Source organism: Zophobas morio, unplaced genomic scaffold (genome assembly GCF_036711695.1).
Source record: "Zophobas morio isolate AGI-343-1 ecotype UQ-CSIRO unplaced genomic scaffold, CSIRO_AGI_Zmor_V1 ptg000049l, whole genome shotgun sequence".
NCBI lineage: Eukaryota > Metazoa > Arthropoda > Insecta > Coleoptera > Tenebrionidae > Zophobas > Zophobas morio.
Genome location: NW_026972154.1, coordinates 1,222,469 through 1,245,999, shown reverse-complemented (window position 1 = coordinate 1,245,999; position 23,531 = coordinate 1,222,469). Strand labels below are relative to the sequence as shown.

Here is a 23,531-nt window from a genome sequence, read left to right as displayed (position 1 = left end):
AATTGGTATTAGAACGTGTAGAAACCCAATTAGCAAAATAGATGATGCAAGGATTCCTTCTTAGCTCTACGTTGTTTCTTATTTTGACTAAAGATATTCGAACCTCGTAAAGAAAAACACAGTAATAGACATATGGACGGAACCTGAAAATTATCCTCGATATTTTAATCAATAAAGGATTTCAGTACGATTTTTCTAAGAACTACTTAACTGAAAATTTGTTTTAGCGACATCTTCAAAACTCTGAACAATGTAAGAAAAATCAAGTGAAAAATTTGCAGAAATACAATTTGAAACGGAAACTAGATTTCACATAAACGTAACCAGCAGAGGAATCATGCAAGGATTCCTCTTCAGACTTACGTCTTTTTGATTTTAAATAATGATATTTTCAAAGATCTGTAGCAACTGAAATTGAAATGTGGAAGGGAAAAATTGAAAACGATCCTCAAAGATTCCACGTTAAAAGTATTCCTCCTTCTAAGGTTCACTTGAATTAGAACTTTTATCACTGTCATGCTTAAAATTGTGAAACATAAAAATGTTAAAATTATTTGACGATAAGATTTGAAACCGAGATTAGAAAATTGACAAATACAGTCAACAGAGGAATAGCACAAGGATTCCTTTTTAACCTTTTGTTATATCATATTTTTATCAACGACATAATAAAAGATGTAGGTTATACTCAAAAATATTTAAGAGGAAAACTTACAAACTCTTGCAGCCGCTTTCAGTAAACATAATATTTTTTCAAAATTCCGTCTAGGGCTACTCTGTTTATAAATATCATCAGCAACATCTTCTAAAATAGATGGAGGCAAATCCAAAAAGTTTTACAATGAAATAAGAAATTGGTGCTGGAACCTGTAGAAACCTATATTAGTAAAGAAATGATGGAAGGATTCCTTCTTAGCTCTAAGTTGTTTCTTATTTTTACTAAAGACTTTTTCAAAAATCCAAATTAAGTAGAGGAAAAAGCTGTGACATACTCATGAACAATATTTGTAAATTGTTCTTAATATTTTAATTAATTAAGCATTTCTGTACGAATTTTCTAAGAAGTACTTAATTGAAAATTTGTGTCAGCGACATGTTCAAACTTTTGAAGAATGTAGAGAAGACCAAGTAAAAAGTTGTAGAAATACAACATGAAACCGGAACTAGATTTCACACAGACATAATCAACAAAGGAATCGCGCAAGGATTCCTCTTCAGACTTACGTGTTTCTGATTTTAATTAATGACATTTTCAGTGATCTATAGCAATTAAAATTGAAGGGTGTAAGAGAAAAATCTGAAAAGGATCGTCAATGGTTTCAAACAAAACACTTGGCAGTCGCTTTAAATAAATATAATATTTTTGCAATTTTCTAAGAATAACTTAATTGAAAATTTGTTACAGATATAAACAACAAAGAAATCACGCAAGGATTCGTCTTCAGACTTACGTATTTCTGATTTTAATTAATGACTACTCAGAGATCTATAGCAATAAAAACTGACGTGTGCAAGAGAAAAATTTGAAAACGATTGTTAATGGTTTCAAACAAAAAGTATTCCTCACACTAAGGTCTATTTGGATTATAACTTTTATCAGTGACATGATTAAAATTGTGAAATTATTATAATAATGCTAAAATTATTTAACGATAAGATTTAAAATCGAGATTTGAAAATGCACAGAGGAATAACACAAGGATTTTTTTTAACCTTTTGTTATATCATATTTTTGTCAACGACATAATCAAAGATGTAGTTTATACTGAAGAATATTTAAGAGTATAACTTAAGACACTTGGCAGTCGCTTTAAATAAATATAATATTTTTGCAATTTTCTAAGAATAACTTAATTGAAAATTTGTTACAGATATAAACAACAAAGAAGTCGCGCAAGGATTCGTCTTCAGACTTACGTATTTCTGATTTTAATTAATGACTACTCAGAGATCTATAGCAATAAAAACTGACTTGTGCAAGAGAAAAATTTGAAAACGATCGTTAATGGTTTCAAACAAAAAGTATTCCTCACACTAAGGTCTATTTGGATTATAACTTTTATCAGTGACATGATTAAAATTGTGAAATTATTATAATAATGCTAAAATTATTTAACGATAAGATTTAAAATCGAGATTTGAAAATGCACAGAGGAATAACACAAGGATTTTTTTTTTAACCTTTTGTTATATCATATTTTTGTCAACGACATAATCAAAGATGTAGTTTATACTGAAGAATATTTAAGAGTATAACTTAAAACACTTGGCAGTCAAGTAAGAAATACAGTCAACAGAGGAATAGCACAAGGATTCCTTTTTAATCTTTTGCTATATCATATTTTTGTCAACGACATAATCAAAGATGTAGGTTATACTGAAGAATATTTAAGAGCAAAACTTACAAATTCTTGCAGCCGCTTTCAATAAATACAATATTTTTACAATATTCCGCCTGCTGTTTATAAATGTCATCAATAATATCTTCTGAAATGTACAGAGACAAATCCAAAAAGTCTGACAGTAAAATAAGAAACTGGTATTAGAACATGTAGAAGCCCAATTAGTAATGAAATGATGCAAGGATTCCTTCTTAGCTCTACGTTGTTTCGTATGTTTTCTAAAGACATTTTCAAAAATCTGAACCACGTAAGAAAAACACAGTAACAGACATATGGACAAAACCAGCAAATTATTCTCAATATTCTAGCCAATAAAAAATTACTGAAGATTTTTCTAAGAATAACTTTATTGAAAATTTGTGACAGATATAAACAACAAAGAAATCACGCAAGGATTCCTCTTCAAACTTAGGTATTTCTGATTTTAATTAATGACTCACTACTCAGATATCTATAGCAATAAAAACTGACGTGTGCAAGAGAAAAACTTGGAAACGATAGTCAATGGTTTCAAGCAAAAAGTATTCCTCACACTAAGGTCTACTTGGATTATAACTTTTATCAGTGACATGATTAAAATTGTGATATTATTATAATAATGCTAAAATTATTTAACGATAAGATTTAAAATCGAGATTAGAAAATGCACAGAGGAATGACACAAGGATTTTTTTTAACCTTTTGTTATATCATATTTTTGTCAACGACATAATGAAAGATGTAGGATGTAGGTTATACTGAAGAATATTTAAGAGCACAACTTACAAACTCTTGCAGCCCCTTTCAATAAATACAACTTTTTTTTAATGTCTTCAAGGGAAATAAACATCACCAGCAACATCTTCCGAAATATGTAGAGACAAATCCAAAAAGTTTGACAACAAAATGAGAAATTGGTATTAGAACGTGAAGAAGTCCAATTAGTAAAGAAATAATGCAAAGATTTCTTCTTAGTTCTACGTTGTTTCTTATTTTTACTAAAGACTTTATTAAAAATACAAACCAAAGAAAAAAGCACTAACATACAGTAACATGTACAAAAGGTGCAAATTGTTCTGAATGTTTTAAACAACAAAAGATTACTGCAGGGCTTTTTCAAGAATTACTTAATTAAAAATTTGGGTTTGTGACATGTTCGAACCTTTGAAGAATGTATACAACTTGAAACCGGAAGTGGATTTCGCACAGACATAATCAACAGAAGAATCAGACAAGAGTTTCTCTTCAGACCAACGTGTTTCAGATTTTAATTAATGACCTTTTCAAAGATCCATTCTATGTTTTAATTAAAATTGAACTGTGTAAGAAAAAAACTTGAACTCTACGTTGTTTCTTATATCTCAAACCCACTCACCGTTGTGGCGCAGCGGACTGCCGTTGTCCTGCTGGTGTTGGTTAAGCTGAGGCAGCGCCTGACTCATAGCCAAACGTAGCGCAGCTTCTGCTTGCGACCTGAGCAAAGCTTCCGCGTGCTGCTGCATCCTGAGCGCATCCTGCTGCTGCTGTGACTGCTGCGGCGAAGACATGTCCATCACCGATGACCGCATCGCGTCCATATTCCTTATACTATCCATGGAGGCCCTCATCGCGTTCATGGCGTTCATCGACGCCGATAACGTGTCGTTCGTGATAGGCGGCGTCGAGGGATTGCTGCTGTTGTTCACTTGGTTGGCCTGGAAGCGCAATTTTCATACACGGACGCCAGATTGTACGCACGACGTACCTGTGTGACGCCAAGTCGCATGGCAAGATTGGCAATATTGGCGGCCGCGATGTTGGCGGCGGCGGACGAGTCGGAGCCCAGCCCCGGGGGCACGCCGCCCTGCCCCACCATGTTGGCGATGACGGCCATCCGGTTGGCGTTGTGCAGTTGTTCTTCGACGTTGTACTGTTGGTGGAGGCCGTTGTTGCTGCGCAGGATCTCGTTCAGCTTGGTGGTGCAGTTGTTGTTGTTGTTGTTTAGGCCCCCGGCCTCCGAGCCGGCGGACGAGAGGCGGCCGTTGCCTGAGGAACTGTCACTGTGGGCGCTGGGGGAGGCGCACATGGGGCTTCCGCTCGCTGAAATTTTGACGTGGTTTGAGTATGTTTGCGGGAGAGAGGGGGTGCGACATACCTACTGTGAGTGAGAGGGATAGAGTTAAAGAAGGAAGGCGGTAGCCAATTTTAGTAGAGCGAGAGAGAAGATGGAGAGAAGAGGGGAGAAGTGTGCATGCATAGACCAGGTCCGGTGCTACTCTACTGGGTGCGAATTGGCAACGTGGTTTCAGTTTAAAGCCAGAACCAATATTATCTTATATTATTGGTATTACAAAATAGACGAAATAAACACAAAAACCAAAAAAAAAACAAAATTTAAAACCAAAAACAGGATCGGTAGCTCCTGATGAAGGTAATCACTTTTGGGGAATTTCCATTTAGTTAATAATTTATTTTTCTTGGAAAAATAAATTATGAGACCACCATCGTTTATTTATTATGAGGTTGACATTACGCAACAACCGATGTCAATATTATTTTAAATTTTATTATTTGCATGTTTTTCAATGTTTATCTTTTTTATGAACCTTGCAAACTCTTTTTTTTACATACAAAAAAAAGAAAATAAGTGGCCTATATTATACGTATTTAAAACTTTTAAATTTACTTTTTGTTTCTAGCGACAAATACAATTGTTAATAGGTTTATAGGACTGGAAAATATACATCAGTATAATACAAATCGTCAATATTACTAACAATTTAAGGCAACGTATCTCCAAGTAAATATTGGACACTACTAGATTTAAAAAATACACAAAAATATAAACATGTATGATTTTTAGAAACAGGAATTATGAGAGTCGATTTTCAAAGTTTGTTCTATGTTAACCGTTCTGTCCAATATTATTACCAATATTTATAATCCATAAAACCTAGTGTAGAAATGTTGGTAGTTTGTGTTTATCTTAGATAAGACTGTTTATAGTAGTAATAAACAGGTTCACCCTTTTTTTAGTGGTAGATAACGAACTCAATTAATTTCACAAGATGATCCAATTTTATTAGGTACAGATGTTTTACATAATCAAAATCGGTGTAACAAAAAAATGCATAAAAAACAAGCAGAACTCATTTAGAAATATAATTTACAATTTCCAAATGTACAGGGTGTTTCATTTGAAGGTTTCACACCAAAGTTGCGTGTTTTTTAATGAAGCGAATATACATTTTTAGCAATTTAAATTTTTTCAATTTCTAGTTTAAGATATTTATATTTTATTGGAAAAAAGGTCGTATTTAAATATTCACAGGTCCACCATTTTTAAAAATGGAGATTTGGAAGTGTAAACACAATTTTTTAATAACATTGCCTTAACGTCTACAAAAGTACAGAAAGTTTGAACTTATTTATACATAATTCAAGAAATAGATGCTTTAAATATTCTCATATTACTCCTATTTTTTAAAGATTTTTTTATATTGCACTGCATATAGTTCAATATTATTACAATATCTGAAAATTATGAGACTAAAATTATAAATAATATAAACACTCTGACAGCATAATTTGTTAAGAACATGTTTTTTTTATAAAACATGTCCAATATTATTGCCAATATTTTCGTATTATTGTGTTCATATTTTGTATTTCAATTAATGTTTAATTACTTTTTGAAGACTATTTGTTCAGTTTAGTATTGTTGCAGAATATCAGTCCAATATTTCTGGTATTACGAAATTTTATATATAAAAAAATGATTATGCTGTAGCCAATATTATTTCCATTACAATTACTGAGCTTAGAATCTGATTATTTTTTTAAGTTCTATATTATATCACTGAATCTTCCTGATCCCCAATATTATCACAAATATAGTCAATTTTTGTTAGGGTTTTTTTAATAAAAGAAAATAACGGACCAATATTATCGTAAAAATAATCCAACATTTCTACCCAAAATATACTCAGCTTATTTTTGGAAGTCACAAAAAATTAATTAATACTACTTTCTTGTTTCCAATTTAAGTGGTTTATCCAATATCATCTAGCCCAAGTGTCCCAACTTTCTTTCATCAAACTCACCAACATTGAACAACACAACACAAACTAACAAAATAAAAACTCAACCTCATTGTACACGTTCTGCCAATATTATTATCTACCAATATTTATAATTCATAAAACCTAGTGTAGATGTTTTGGAAGTTTGTGCTTATCTTAGATAAGTAATAATAAACAAATTCATTAGTTTTTTAGTGGTAGATAACGTACTCAGTTAATTTCACAATATGATCCAATATTATTACAAATATTTTAGATCCTCGAAATGAGTATAATAAAAATTGTCTGTTTAAAAAATTTTACAAATATTTCCAAATCTACAGGGTGTTTCATTTGGATGTTACACGACAAAGTTGTACGTTTTTTAATGAAACATATATATATTTTTATAACTTTGAATTCTTTTGATTTCCAGTTTTTAAGGTTTTTGTATTTTTATGCAAAAAAATGATCGTTTTAAAATTTTCAGTAGTGCAGCCATTTTTAAAAATGGAGGTTTGAAATTTTACATACAAATTTTTAATTACATTGCTTTAAAGTGCGTCTACAAAAATTGACAAGTTTTACAGTTATTTATACAAGGTGATTAAATTAGTGTAATTCATAATATTGGACTTCATATAGTCCAATGTTATTGCAATATTTGAAAGTTATGAACTATGAAACTAAAAGTGGAAATAATATAAAAAAACTCAGACATTGTAATTTAAAAAAACACGTTTTTTCTATAAAATATGTCCAATATTATTGCCAATATTTCGTAATATTGTTTCCATGTTTTATACTGTGTATTTCAATTAATATTTAATTACTTTTTGAAAGCTATTAATTGAGTTCAGTGTTGTATAAACTAATCCAATATTTCTTGTATTTCACAATTTTAAAGGCGGAATTAAGAATTCTACAAAAATTTCTTATTTCAAACAAATATAGGTATATAAGTAAAATGAATTTAGAATTGTTTCAATAGTAGCTGTAGCCTATATTTTCGCCATTAAAATTATTAGGTCTAGAATCTGATTAATTTTTTTTAGTTTTATATAATATCACTGAATCATCAAATATAAACAATTTTTGTTAGGCAATCTATCCACAGGAATTTTTTAAATGAAAGAAAATAGTCTAAATAATTTATATTTTTCTAGTTAGAGTCCAATATTATCGTAAAAATAATCCAATATTATTACATACAAATATTGTCAGCTTATTTTCGTGAATTATAAAAAATAAATTTATACTACTTTCTTGCTTCTAATTTAACTACCTTATCCAATATTATTTAGCCCAAAAATGGCCCAATTTCCTTCGATCAAACCCCCCAACATCGACTAATACAACAAACCAACAAAATAAAAACACAACCTCATTGCACACGTTCTGCCAATATTTATTAGATACTAATTATAAAATCCAATATCACAACTCATCCCTCTAATAAAACGATCGATTTTTACCTGCCCCAGCCATTCCTGTTAGGCCCAAAAGACCACTACCGGAAGCAGATGCGGAAACAGCCGCCAATAAAGTCTCTCGTTCTCTCCTTTCGGCGGCGGCTCGCGATAACACGTACTGGGCGGCGAACTGATGTTTGGGATCCATCCTCATATGTTCCATATGGGTAAGAAGACCTAAAAAAGAAAAACTTCATGAAAAAGGCGCTCGTCAGAATCGTTCTGATTCACAGTTGGCTGTGAGGCGCGCTCTGCGGTTGGCACTACACTAAAAAAAATTAATTCGAGAGCTTTGTTGCGGATGAGGCGTTAATTTGACGCAGCAGCGGTGCCAACTGCAAAACGAAAACCCGGCCTTCTGCGAGTCAGAATTTTCTCGGTCGCACGGTGTGGTCGCAATCGCGAAAAGTGAAAACAAAAGACACAACAAAAGCAAACATTTATATCCTCATCAGTTGATACTTAAGGGAAAGAGTGAATGAGCAGTGGCTTAGCAGTCGGCGCGGTGTCAAGAGTTTTTTTAACTAAGTAATGAAAAAAAAAAGAAAAAAATCGCGTCAACTGATGAGGATATAAACGTGAAATAAAAACGAAAAAAGGATAGAAAGTGACGTGGTACCTGACTCATGTGTAAAAACTGCTTGACAAACAGAACACGGCCACATTCTCAACGAACTTGATAATTGTGACGTTTCCGGATGACACGCCAAATGTTTCCTGAGGGATCCTTCATTGACATAATGCTTTCCACAAACGGGACAAGGATGATTCGCTGTCCTTCTCTTCGCTAAATAAGGATCGATGACGTCAACAGAGAGAGAAAAAAAGATCAAGCCAAGCAACCCCAAGGATCTTTATCAAAGCATTTTTATATTTTAGACTAGTCTAAGTCGGGGAGTCCCCGGAACGCAACACATTTCTAACCAGACGTTACACGTGTTAGCAACGTCTCGTTAGCGTCAAGTTAACAAGCTCAAACACCAACAAAGCGATGCACTAAGAAAGGACAGGAACCGCTCAAGCACTAAACAAAATATTGTTAGTAAAATTAACTAAACAAAAATAAATAAATTAAAAAAAAAACAGGAAACACGCCGCCCCCGCCCCCGTCGAAATTTTTCATCAGCGCATAACTGTTAGGAAGTTTAATTCTTTAATAATAAAGCAATACGGAGTTCTCTTTGTGAAAAGAAAACTTAATAAAATGTTTTTGTATCGGGAAGTTACAAATCCTTTCAAAGACGAGAGGGTGGGGGTTGTAGAAGGGGAAAAAATAGCTGCTTCTCTTTTCGGCAACGTATCAATGGCATTATGGATTAAAAATGGGCCGAAAGAAAGTTAATGAGTGTACAATTAAAAAATAAACAGCGGCGAACAAAAATGCTTTTAAGCTTTTGCCCTAATCGATCGTGATTTACAAGGATACAAGAGGGCTGTGAGAAAAAGGGCAGCCATTCAATTTTTAAGTGAGACTTGACGTTGATTTATAACGTTGGGCGAAACGTCCCGGACGCGGAAAAATATTGGAAACGGGATTTTTTAGAGGTTTGCGGTCGACATGTGTAAACATTGGGGAAAGCTTAATCGAACAACATTAAATGCTTGTTGGGAGACACGACGAGAAAGAGTGATTTATGGGGGTTGTTTCGCATTTTTTACCGCCGGAGGGAAGTGTGCAAGGTTTTTCACACCAACACCGAACTGCCGGGGTTGATTTAAGTCAATTTAATTGCTGTTCTACGATATAGCCAATTTATCGATTTATAATTCCGCAGGGAAAAATGTTGCTTCGGAGAAATTGTTCTTTATGCGTAATATGTTAAATATAAAGTATTGATATTTAAATTACATAGAGGAAAAGTTTACTAATTTTCATTAATTATTATTGTAGTTTTTGTGTTATGTTTTCATTTTATCTATAAAGCAACATAATTCAGCAAGCGATAAGTTGATATAATAATATGTTCCCCTACAAAACTCCTCGGTTTGGGTACATATTATAAGCAAAATATTCCCCATTCACACTTCAGTCAGGTGCTTTAATTCTGCAGTGCAGAGCTTTCGAGCTTAGAAGAACATTTATTTCAGAAATGTTCATATTTTGAATAGAACATATTTATATTGTACTATTTGAGATTTCTCGACTGAAATAGTTTTTGGCATTTTGTTGATATTTAAAACATTGTTAAAATAATTGTTCCAAATAAAAACTGACAAATTGAAATCTTAGATTTTTCCCAGAAATATTAAAGCCTAGTATAGATAAATAAATTGCATTAAGATAAAGATAATGTTCCTTTATTTTAATGCAATGTTTAAGAAAATATTCCTATTTTGATTGGAAAATATTGATAGCGTATTTGGAGTTTCTCACCGGATTCTTAGTTCGAATAAATAGTGTGTGGTGTATTTAGAAAATGTTCTTCATATCCGAACAAAAATTTGATGATATTTAGAACACTTTCAAAATAATTGTGGCCGCTGCATAAGTTGTATTTATTACATTTTTTCAATACATATTACAGTCTAGTGTAATATTTTCATGAAAATGTTCTTTGATTTTAATCCTGGAAGAACTGATATTATAAAATACAAAACAAACGTGATTTTATTTAATAAATTTATTTCTTTCTCTCAATACATTTTTCAAAGAAAATATTCCCTGTTTTGATCGGATTTTTTTTTTGAATAAATAGTGAATAGTGTCTTTAGAAAAGGTTCTTTAAATCCCCTTAAGAAAATGTTCCTTGATTTTATTCCTGAAAGAACTGACATTTTAATACCCAAAACAAAAGTGGCTCTCGAAAATTGAATAAATTCAAAAAGGTTATCTACATTTTTGCAGCTAGAAATTAACATGTTCTATAAAAATGTTCCTCGATAACAAAAATGTAATAAATTTCAGAATGATTATGTTCATTGCTCTACATTTTCCTATTTTGATGGAAAAATATTTATATTGTATTTAAAATTTTCTACCGGGTGCTAATTTGGAATAAATTGTGTTGGTATCTCTAGAAAATGTTCTTTATACCCCTAAAAATCTTGTGTATATTAAAAATTCTTCCAAAAATAATAGCTGTCAATGAAAAATCTAAGAAAAATTGAAGTTTGACAGCCCCTGTACAAACTCTATGTTACATAATTTTTCTGAAAACGTCAAAGTAAAGTATATTTTTTTAAGAAAATGTTCCTTAATTTATTATTCCTGAAAAAACTGATGTTTTAACATCCAAAACAAAAATGAATCCCGAAGATGGAATACATTAAAAAAAGTTATATACATTTTTGCAGCTAAAAATTAATATGTTCTTCTAGAGAATTGTTCCTCGGTAACAAAAATGCAATAAACTTCAGAATTATGTTCATTCCTATTTTGATCGAAAAATATTTACATTGTACTTGAAATTTTCCACCGGAATCTGGTTTTGGAATAAAAAGTGTTCGTGTTTCTAGAAAATGTTCTTTATACTTCTAAAAATTTTATTTATATTAAATATTCTTCAAAAAATAATTGCTGTCAATGAAAAATCTAGCAAAAATTTAAGTTCGACAGCCTGTATATCATATATTTTTCCCGGAAACGTCAAACTAAAGTATAGTTTTTTAAGAAAAAGTTTCCTAATTTAAATTTTGAAGGAACTCATATTTAAACATACAAAACATCACAATTATGCTCAATATTCGAAAAACTGTTCCTGTTTTGATGAAAAATATTTATCGTGTATTTGAAATTTCATAGTAGATTTTTTTGGAATAAAGGGTATAGAAAATATTCCTCATATCTTCATAAAATCTTGTTCATATTGAAACACTTTAATGCTGCTAAACTAACGCCTGGGAACATTGAAACTGGACAGCCACATTACAAACTATACATGTATTAAATTTTTTTCGGAAATATTAAAATCAAGCAAATTTTTTTTAAGAAAATGTTCCTTGATTTTAATTTTGGAGGAACTGATTTTTTAACATACAAATCAAGCGTCGGTATTGAAGATGAAATAGATTTAGAAAAAAGTATCTTTGTGCAATCCGAAATCAGCATGTTCTTCTAGAAAAACGTTCTTCATTGTTCGGAAAAATGTTCTTGTTTTGATAGAAAATATTTACTTTGTACTTGAAACTCCTCGCAAATTTTTTGTTTTTTTAATAAATAGTGTTGTGTCTCCAGAAAATGTTCCTCATATCTTCATAAAATCTTGTTTATGTTTAAAACACTCAAAATACTTGTTGTTAATGTAATGTACATTACAATTTTTCCGGAAATATTAAAATCTAGTCTATTCTTTTTAAGAAAATGTTCCTTGATTTTATTCCTGAAAGAACTCATATTTTAACATAAGAAATTGTTAAAATCAGTCTTATCTTAGCAGGTACTATCCCCGCTCACCCACCCTCTTTTTTCTTAGAAAGTATGTCATTTGCCAAAGTCAGCCTTATCTCAACAGGTACTAGCCCCGCCCACCCACACTCTCTATTCTTAGAGGGTATATCATTTGCCAAAATAGGTCTTATTTTAGCAGCTACTATACAGTTTTGCAGCTAGAAAATAACATGTTCTTCTAGAAAAATGTTCCTCGGTAACAAAAATGTAATAAATTTCAGAATTATGATCACAGTTCGATATGTACTATTTTGATGGAAAAATATTTACATTGTACTCGAAATTTTCCACCGGGTACTGACTTAAATAGTGTTTGTGTTCTAGAAAATGTTCTTTATACCCCTAAAAATCTTGTTTATATTAAAAACTCTTCCAAAATAATTGCTGTCAATGAAAAATCTAGGAAAAATTAAAGTTTGACAGCCACTGTACAAACGGTATATTATATTATTTTTCCCGGAAACGTCAGAGTAAAGTATATTTTTTAAGAAAATGTTCCTTAATTTGAATTTTGAGGAAACTAATATTTAAACATACAAAAAAGAATGAAACAATTTCAGAAAAAATATCTTTGTGCAGTTAGAAATTACCATGTTCTTCTAGAAACACGTTCTTCAGTTAAAAAATGCAACAAACATCACAATTATGCTTATTATTCGAGAAAATGTTCCTGTTTTGATGGAAAATATTTATCTTGTTTTTTAAATTTCTTAGCGGATTTTTTTAATAAATAGTGGATGCTGTCTCTAGAAAATGTTCCTCATATTTTCATAAAATCTTGTACACATTAAAACACTTTAAAAATTATTGTTTTTAATGTAAGACCTGGGAAAAACTGAAACTGGACGGTCACTGTACAACTAAGATTTTCCTCGGAAATATTAAAATATAGTAGGTATGTTTTTTTTTAGAAAATGTTCTGTAATTTTAATTTAGAAGGAACTGATATTTTATCCTACAAAACAAGCACGGGTCTTGAAGATGGAATACATTTAAAAACAAATATTTGTGGAATCAGAAATTAACATGTTCTCCTAGAAAACGTTCTTCAGTTAAAAATGCAATAAACGTCACGATTAAGCTGATTGTTAGAAAAAATGTTCTCGTTTTGATGGGAAATATTTATCTTGTACTTGAAATATCTGATATCTCCAGAAAATGTTCCTCATGTCCTCATAAAGTCTTGTTTAGATTAAAAACATTTTGAAAATACTTGCTGCTAATGGAAAATTTGACGGGAAAATTGAAACTGAACAAACTCTACATATATATTAGAATTTTCTCGAAAATATTAAAATCTAGTGTAATTTAAGAAAATGTTCTTGATTTTATTCCTAAAAGAATTAATATTTTTAACTTCCAAAAAAAGTGGCACTCAAAGATAAGGTAGGTACATTCAAAAATGTTATATACATTTTTGCAGCTAAAAATTAACATGTTCTTCTAGAAAGTGTTCTTTGGTAAAAAAAATGATCATTGTTTTGACGAAAAATATTTATGTTGTACTTGAAATTTTCCACCAGGTTCTGTTTTGGAGAAAATAGTGATGGTGTCTCTAGAAAACGTTCTTTATACTTGTAAAAATCTTGTTTATATTAAAAATAATTGCTGTCAATGAAAAATATAGGAAAACTCTATATTATATATTTTTCCCGGAAACGTCAAAGTAAAGAATAGTTTTTTGAGAAAATGTTCCTTAATTTGAATTTTGACAGAACTAATATTTAAACATACGAAACAAGCGTGGGTTTTGAAAATGAAATAATTTGAGAAAGAATATCTGTATGCAATTAATATGTTCTTCTAGAAAAACGGGCCTCATGCAGTAAACATCACAATTATGCTCATTATTCGAGAAAATGTTCCTTGTATTTTAAATTTATCACCGGTTTTTTTTAATAGTGTATGTGCTTATAAAATGTTCCTCATATAAAATATTTACATTGTACTTGAAATTTTCCACTGGATTCTTGTTTGGAATAAATAGAGTTGGAGGCCTTAGAAAATGTTCTTTGTGCACCTACAAATCTTGATTATATTTAAAACACTTTCAAAATAATTGTTGCAAATGAAAATCGAGGGACGTTGTATAAACTTTGTATATTATATATTTTTCTCGGAAACGTCTAGTACTAGAAAATGTTCATTAATATTAATTTTCCCAGGAACATTAAAGCCTAATATAGTCTTCTTAAGAAAATGTTCCTAAATAGTAAGTCATACGTTTTTAAAGATGGAAATGAACATGTTCTTCTAGAAAAATGTGCTCCAGTTAAGAGAATTACGTATGTTCAATATTTAAGAAAATGTTCTTCATATTTTCTAAGAACGTTTTTATATTTACGTGAAACAAAATTAAATAAGATATCTATTACGAAAATGTTCTTTGTTTTTAATATGTTCATGTAAAATGTGCAAAAAAAATCTGTACAACCCCCGTTTGTCCGTCGTGTCTCCCCGCCCACACACCATCATGCACCACACCTTCACCTCCACCAAAATTAGATACTTACTGGCAACCCCGGAAGCGTTAGGATCTTTATGCGTGTGCTTCATGTGTTCCATCAGCGCCTCTCCTCCTAAGAACATCTTATGGCATAACGGACAAGAAGTGGCATTCGGTCCTCCAATCAAAGCTGCATGTTGCTGCAAACGACCAATACACTGTTGACAAAAGCTCGCGTTAATCAAAAAGCATCGATCAAACCAAACCACACAGATCTCTCCTTGGTTTGGTTTGATTCGAACTTTTTCGAGTACGGTCCTGCGCCGCCAGATAGGTTAGGAAGGTTACAATAAATATCAAGTGAATGAACTGGGAAGGTTTTTTCAACAAGGTTCACCACTCCCTTTCTTTGAAGACTGGAAAGAGATGGGCGATGGTGGGATGACTGACTCTCACTAGACGGCTTCCCACACATGGTACATGGTACTGCGATTTTTACGAGGTTGGCATCTAAGGACCTGGGCAGGGGCGGACTCGTCCGAATTGAACTCAAACTAGACGCGCGAATTTTGCTCTAGGAGGGGTATTGTATTTTGAAATTCTCTGCGCCGCCCCTGGCGCGAACAAGCGTCCCAAATTATTTAAAACTTTATTAGAAGAGATGACGGGAGGGTGTTTTGGGGGTGGGGGCGCGAAAAAAACGAGATCTCTGGATACAACTCGAGTCAGTTCCTAAAAATTAAAGACCTTTTAACAGCAATCTACCTTGTTTTTAATTTAAGATTTATGAAGTAATCTGCGAGGTACGTTTTGGCTAATTAAAGTCGATAAGAAAAAAGATAAAGCGCGTTTCTTATGGCTTAGTTTAAGTTTTCGTTTGCTCCTCGTAATTATCATGCATTCTTTATCGCATTTTGAGTTCATTTGAGTTGATTTTTTCGTTTGTCGGGTTTAGAGGTCTGCGATGAGGGGGACAAGGATGGGCGATGGTACTAATTAAATATTAAATTGCAAGGAAATGTCAGGTTATTTGCTGTATTTTCCTGATTTCTTTTACGGACTTTTTCATGGCCGAGCTAAAAATGAGAGGAGTTTATCGTTATTGCTCTGGTTTTGTAAAAACGTGTTTCTCTGATTATGGCGCATCACAAACCTGTATTTTTGCCAACGGTAATGGTAAAATACGTGCTGGCAACACGACGGAAATTTTTATGGGTGCTGTAAAAACGGTGTTTTTATTAGGTGCTGAAAATATCAAAAATTAATTTTTAAACTAAAAAAAAAAATAGTGTTTTAGGTGGCACTAAATTTTCATGTAAAAGTTAAGTTGGCGGTGTTTTTGTTTCGCAACTGTCACTTCACGTAACTAATTATATAACTAACACTTATTTTTGTGCGCACCGAAATGAATAATTGTACTTAGTTTGAAAACTGTATTTTTGCGAATATTGTTTATTTGCATTTAATGAAATTCTTGGCACAAATAAGCTCGTAACAGGAATTCTTTCCCGCTATTTACGTATGGCAAAATCAAGTGAGCTTATGCAATATTATTATATTGTTCGTACCAGTTAATTTGAATTCTTTTATCAGGCAATCGTTCTAATCGAATTATTATTAGCAACTTTCTCTTTTCCAACGTTCGCCTTTTTCCCGCTGATAATTCCGAAATAAATCGCGGCTCGAAATCTCGAATACGTTCCTTTTTTTCCCCGCTCACCCTTTATAAAGTCGCAGTAAGAAAATTTATTTCTTCGGTTTTATTAAAAGTGTGAGAAAACCCCCACCTGTCGCCATCTATATAAAGAACCGAAATTAAAAATTCTTCGAGTAGAAATGGTATTGTGAAAGTTCCTCCGTCAAATAGTTAATTTCGTGTATAAATCACCCCTTCGCCCCCGGAAAAAATTTCGTCCGCCGATCGATCTGAGAAACACTAACACACTTTCAACCCTTCGTCAAAACAGAGAACAATCCCTCTAATTCCACCCCGAGGGCAGGGCCGGTCTGGGACCTGGATTAGGGCTAGTTTGACAAAAATTAAGTGCCCGAAAAAATGTTTTTGAAACCGGAACGTTTTATTATTGTTGTCAAATTGTTTCAAGGTAACGAATCACTGAGCTTTAAATGACATTTTAAAATAATCTTTCAATTTTTTTCCACCAAAGACATTTTCTAAGAAAACTTTGTAGCATTATTTTCTGTAGGACGTGATTTTAATTAACAAAAAAAGAAACAAAAAATATTAATTTTCATTTTTCCATTAAAGTTAAGGATTATTAAGAGAATTTTATTAGTCAAATTTTTCAAAACCCGCTTTAAGGATGACAACTAGACAATTAATTAGATTAAATTTAAAAAATATGGAACAAAATTTGACATATATCGGATATTTTACATTTGCTTCTTTAGTTCTACTAACATATGATCGAAAAAAAAACTTGTCAAGTGTGCTTGGTATTTTTTTATATCGCATTGCCAGCATTGGCGATTTCTGTCATTTTGTATGAGAAGTGTCGGCTTTATATTTTGAGGTTATGTAAATCGTAAATTAATGTCAAGGATAACTCATTCTGTATCAAACATAACGTCAAACTAACAGGTTTAAATAACCTCAGGATTATTAAGAAAATTTTATTTGTCAAAGTTTTCAAAACGAGTTCTTAGGATTACAACTGTAGAAATAGTTACATTAAATTTTAAAAATTTGAAACAAAATTTGACATATATCTGATATTTTAGATTTGTTTCTTAAGTTCTACTACCATATTGTTGAAAAAAAAAACTCATCAAGTGTGCTTTGGATGTTTTTTATCATATTGCTAACATTGGCGATTTCTGTCATTTTGCACGAGAAGTGTCACGTTTATATTTTGGGGTTATCTAAATTGTAAACCACTGTCAATGATAACTCATTCTGTATCAAACATAACGTCAAACTAATAGGTTGAAATAACGTCAGTCAAAAATATAGATATTGTGAATAAGTATATATTTTTAAATGCTCCAAACCATACTTTACATTTTCTTTTGTCGATCATATGGTATTAGTTGGGACGTCTATATGCTGCAAAAACAAGGTTTAATGACAATTTCCATCAAAAGTATTACATATGTCTACTAATTTTCAATACAATGCTATCATTAAAAAAAAACTTCGTAAACATTATTTTTAATACGATGTCAATGATGTTTAAAAAAAATGCAACAAAATATTAACTTTAATTTTTTCTAATAAAATCAAGATTATTAAGAAATCTTGTTTGTTAAAGTTCTCAAAATACATTGTTAGAATGATCACTATAAAATTAGTTATATTAGATTTTAAAAATATCAAATAAAATTTGACATATCTCGCATGAGAAGTATCAAGATTATATTTAGAGGTTATGTTAGCCAATGTCGACAATAACTCATTCTGTATCAAACATACCGTCAAATTGAGAAATTTAAATAACGTCAGTCAAAAATAATGATTCTACTACAAACAATTTTTTTAATAAATTTTATAGCACACTTGACAAGTTTTTTTTTCGCAAATAGGTATGGCATTAGCTGGGACATTGATATCCTGTGAAAATTTTTTTAAGAAAATTTAATAAACATTATTTTCTGTATTTTTTTTTATAAGATAGAATTTGACACATACGGGTATTTTAGACTTTCTTTTTTAAGTTATACTCGTACTACCATATGAAAGAAAGAAACAATTTCGAAGTGCGCTATGGATATTTTTTTAATTGTATTTCCAGCATTGGCGATTTCTGTCATTTTCGTATGAGAAGTGGTACGTTTATATTTCGAGGTGAAGTAAATCAATGTCAGTGATAACTAATTTTATACAAAGCGTAACGTCAAATTGACAGATTTATATAACGTCAGTCAAAAATAATAATCCGGCCAACATATTTTTTTGAAATAAATTCCAAAGTACACTTGACAAGTTTATTTTTCGATCATATGCTATTAATTAGTATATCGATATAATGCTGTGAAAACAACGTACGTTTAATGGCAATTTCCGACAAAAGTATTACATATAATTGCTAATTTTCAATATAATGTTATCATTGTTTAAGAAAACTTCGGAAACATTATTTTTTGTATGATGTCAATCGTATTTTGTTTAAAAAAAAAAAAAATGTAACAAAATATTAGCTTTAATTATTCTATTAAAGTCAACAATATTAAGAAATCTTGTTTGTCAAAATTCTCAATACACATTGTTAGAATGATCACTATAAAATTAGTTAGGTTAGATTTTAAAAATATCAAATAAAATTTGACATATGTCGCATGAGAAGTATCAAGTTTATATTTGGAAGTTATGTCAATCAATGTCCTTAATAACTCATTCTGTATCAAACATACCGTCAAATTGACAGATTTAAATAACGTCAGTCAAAAATAATGATTCTACTACAAACAATTTTTTTAATAAATTTTAGAGCACACTTGACAAGTTTTTTTTTCGCAAATATGGCATTAGCTGGGACATTGATATTCTGTGAAAATTTTTTTAAGAAAATTTAATAAACATTATTTTCTGTATTTTTTTTTATAAAATAGAATTTGACACATACGGGTATTTTAGACTTTCTTTTTTAAGTTATACTACCATATGAAAGAAAAAAAAATTGCGAGGTGCGCTATGGAAATTTTTTTAATTGTATTTCCAGCATTGGCGATTTCTGTCATTTTCGTATGAGAAGTGGTACGTTTATATTTCGAGGTGAAGTAAATCAATGTCAGTATTGTCAGTGATAACTAATTTTATACAAAGCGTAACGTCAAATTGACAGATTTATATAACGTCAGTCAAAAATAATAATCCGGCCAACATATTTTTTTCAAATAAATTCTAAAGTACACTTGACAAGTTTATTTTTCGATCATATGCTATTAATTAGTATATTGATATAATGCTGTGAAAACAACGTACGTTTAATGGCAATTTCCGACAAAAGTATTACATATAATTGCTAATTTTCAATATAATGTTATCATTGTTTAAGAAAACTTCGGAAACATTATTTTCTGTATGATGTCAATCGTATTTTGTTTCCAAAAAAAAAAAAAAAAATGTAACAAAATATTAGCTTTAATTATTCTATTAAAGTCAACAATATTAAGAAATCTTGTTTGTCAAAATTCTCAAAACACATTGTTAGAATGATCACTATAAAATTAGTTAGGTTAAATTTTAAAAATATCAAATAAAATTTGACATATGTCGCATGAGAAGTTTATATTTGGAAGTTATGTCAATCAATGTCCTTAATAACTCATTCTGTATCAAACATACCGTCAAATTGACAGATTTAAATAATGTCAGTCAAAAATAATGAGTCTACTATCAATATTTTTTTTTAATAAATTCCAGAGTACACTTGACAAGTTTGTCTCGCTCACATGATATTATCTGGGACTTTGATATCTTGTGAATAATTTTTTTAAGAAAATTTCATAAACACTATTTTGTGCATTTTTTTCATAAAACATAATTTGACACATATTGGGTATTTAGACTTTGTTTTTTTCAGTTCTACTACCATATGAGCGAAAAAAAAGTGAATTGTGTTTTGGATATTTTTTTAATTGTATTTCCAGGATTGGCGATTTCTGTCATTTTTGTATGAGAAATGTCACTTATATTTCGAGGTTATGTAAATCAATGCCAATGATAACTCAAATATATCAAATATAACGTCATATTCACAAATTTAAATAACGTCAGTTAAAAACAATAACACCGCCAACATATTTTTTTGAAATAAATTCCAAAGCACATTTAACAAGTTTTTTCGAACATATGGTATTAGTTAGAAACATTTTTTCTTTTTTCTTCCGTTGTTCGTAACATTCATATAAACCAAATTTCTCAAGTAAGCCTTGAAATAAATCGTAATAGTTAATAAATTAGTTAAATTGTGTTACCTAACCCACACCAAAACCTGATAAACCGCCCCACTTCCGCCCCCCTGAATCCGCCCCTGCCCCTGCCGAAGGAATCGCCGGTACGCATTTTTTATTCACCCCTTTCGGATGTTATGACTCATCATATATAGGTCAATTCCCCATCGCTGTCATCTGTCATCATTTATAACAATTTGTAGGGGGTGGCGCGGTCGAGGGTGTGTAATTTTTTTCTCCCCATTCCTTTTTCTTTCCCTGGTTCGGCGTGCAGAGGAAGTAGGCGTGGATAAAATCGCGTGCGTGAAAAAATTCCCGATAAAAAATGCATCTCATTTGTCGGATAAATACGGGGTGGAGCCGTTAATATAACGAACAAATAGGCAGAAAGATCGGCGAGATAACGTGTGAAATTTTCTTCGCACCGGTGCGAATTGGCCGTGAAGATTTTTGCTGAAGATTGCATAATGCCGGGAAAAATGGACGATGGCTCGTACCGTCGAGAGGAAACGCGTTTTTCGTCGTTTTTCTATGGAAATTAAATTGCGCTTTTTTCGAGCGCATTACGTATTCCATGAAATCGGAGCGGATGACGACGAGGACTTTTTCTGGAGTTCACCAGAACGAGAACGCGTGAAGGCGAAAGCGAAATTGGAGTCTTCAGTACGGGAGGAAGAAAATTGTAGGGGATATATGTGTTTGATGCAGTTGTATGTACATAGTTATAGTCCGACTAAAATTATAGTGTGGTTAGCGCTTTCACTGTTTAAACGGTTTATAGCGGCCCTATAGTAAAACACAGTCAGTGTAATGATAATGACCACCAGATGGTTGGTAGGATTTCCGTCGAGATGGACCGTAATGTTTACTTTAATTTAAACTGTAACCACTTTCAAATTTGAGCTTTTATGAGTTTTAATTGTATCACGAATTATTTCATTGGCGTGAGTGTCCATATGCTTGAAATAACAACTATTATCTACAAACAAAGAAGTTTTTCGAATTTTCTTCATAAAGATGACAGTTCTAATTTGGACAGAGTTCTTGATTTTTCTTCACAACGGAAACGCAAAATAACATCATTAAAAGCCAACAATTTTACTTAAAGGGAGAACAATTTTCGAAAGTGTAATTGAAACACCTTGGAAATTATACAGGTCACTGTTCTAGGAACTCTTCCGCCACTATATTGGCGGAACGGAGTGCGAGTTCTTTATTTTACAGAAATTTGGAAATAAAAAAATTAGAACGGGTAAAGCATGTGAAGACAATGAAGTAGCCCCTGGAATGTTAAAGCGAAGAAATATTTAGAGAAGCACGGGGAACCTAAAAGCACCATCAAATGGGAAAATAATCTGGTAATCCAAATTTAGAAGAAAGGAGAAGAAACGAATTGCGCAACTAACGAACAATATGATTTTAGAAATGGAAGGGAAGATATAGAAGAAATGTTCTGAAGAGGACAATAAGGGTTCACTATCGGACTTCTGAAAAAGCAGAAAGAGAAGGACAACAAGGTGAAGAAGGAAATTGGAAAAAATTTGTGATGTCGGGCAGTTCTCATTGTGTGTTCAAATTCTGCAAATGTTCTCATGTTTCGAAGTAATAGATAAAAGCCAAGAGGAATCTTTAGAAGAAAAAAACCAGGAATGGAGAGGAAGATATGGAAGAAATGGATTGAAGAACTCATTACCAGACACCTGAAAAGGCAACCAATTCCTGAAGTTTTCAACACCAAATCTAAATAAATGGTAAAAGAAGAAAATTTATAGGAAACATTCGTGATTTTTGGAAATTTTCATTGCGTGTTCAAATTTTGCAAATGTTCTCATGTTGTTTCGAAGTAGTAGATAGGAATAAAGGCAAAATTTTAGAAGATAATATACTAGTAAGAAAAAGGAAAATATAGAAGAAATGGATTAAGGACAGAAGAAGAACGATAAGATGAAGGAAGTTGGAAAGATTTGTGACATCTGAAAATTCTTATTGTGTGTTCAAAGTCTACAAACGTTCTCATGTTTCGAAATAATAAGTAGATAAAAATAAAGAGAAACCTTTAGAAGAGAAAACACTAGCGATGGAAAGAAAGTTACGGAAGAAATATTTTGAACGATTCACTATCCGACGCCTGAGAAAACAGAAGAAGAAAAATAAAAAGAAGAAAAAGAAGATAGTTGGGAAGACTTTATAATATTTGGCAATTCTGATAGAAATAAAGGGAAAATTTTAGAAGAAAAAAACCAGGAATGGAGAGGAAAATATGGAAGAATAGATTGAAAAACTCATTACCAGACACCTGAAAAGGTAACCAACTTATGAAGTTTTCAACACCAAATCTAAAGAAATGGTAAAAGAATAAAATTTATAGGAAAGATTTGTGATTTTTGGAAATTTTCATTGCGTGTTCAAATTTTGCAAATGTTCTCATGTTGCTTCGAAGTAGTAGACAGGAATAAAGGCAAAATTTTAGAAGATAATATACTAGTAATAAAAAGGAAAATATAGAAGAAATGGATTAAGGACAGAAGAAGAACGATAAGAAGAAGGAAGTTGGAAAGATTTGTGACACCTGAAAATTCTTATTGTGTGTTCAAAGTCTACAAACGTTCTCATGTTTCGAAATAATAAGTAGATAAAAATAAAGAGAAACCTTTAGAAGAGAAAACACTAGCGATGGAAAGAAAGTTATGGAAGAAATGTTTTCAACGATTCGCTCTCCGACGCCTGAGAAAACAGAAAGAGAAAAATAAAAAGAAGAAGAAGAAGATAGTTGGGAAGACTTTGTGATATTTGGCAATTCTGATAGAAATAAAGGGAAAACTTTAGAAGAAAAAAAACGGCAATGGAGAGGAAGATATGGAAGAAATGGATTAAAGAACTCATTACCAGACA

General features: G+C 31.4%; 1 protein-coding gene across 7 annotated transcripts in view; it reads right to left on the bottom strand.

Moving 5' to 3' along the window:
* LOC135142580 (zinc finger protein 768-like) overlaps positions 1–23,531 on the bottom strand; it is a 159,258-nt gene that overhangs the window by 4,176 nt on the left and 131,551 nt on the right. For 4 of the 7 annotated variants that reach the window (XM_064074301.1, XM_064074302.1, XM_064074303.1 and 1 more), the window contains 5 exons: positions 14,794–14,944; positions 8,513–8,680; positions 7,897–8,070; positions 4,126–4,460; positions 3,757–4,075 (listed from right to left, as the gene is read on the bottom strand). In XM_064074301.1, coding sequence (XP_063930371.1) covers positions 3,757–4,075; positions 4,126–4,460; positions 7,897–8,070; positions 8,513–8,680; positions 14,794–14,944 — 1,147 coding nt within the window. The remainder of the gene's footprint in view (positions 1–3,756; positions 4,076–4,125; positions 4,461–7,896; positions 8,071–8,512; positions 8,681–14,793; positions 14,945–23,531) is intronic. The other 3 variants (XM_064074304.1, XM_064074305.1, XM_064074306.1) reach the window with 2 other exon arrangements.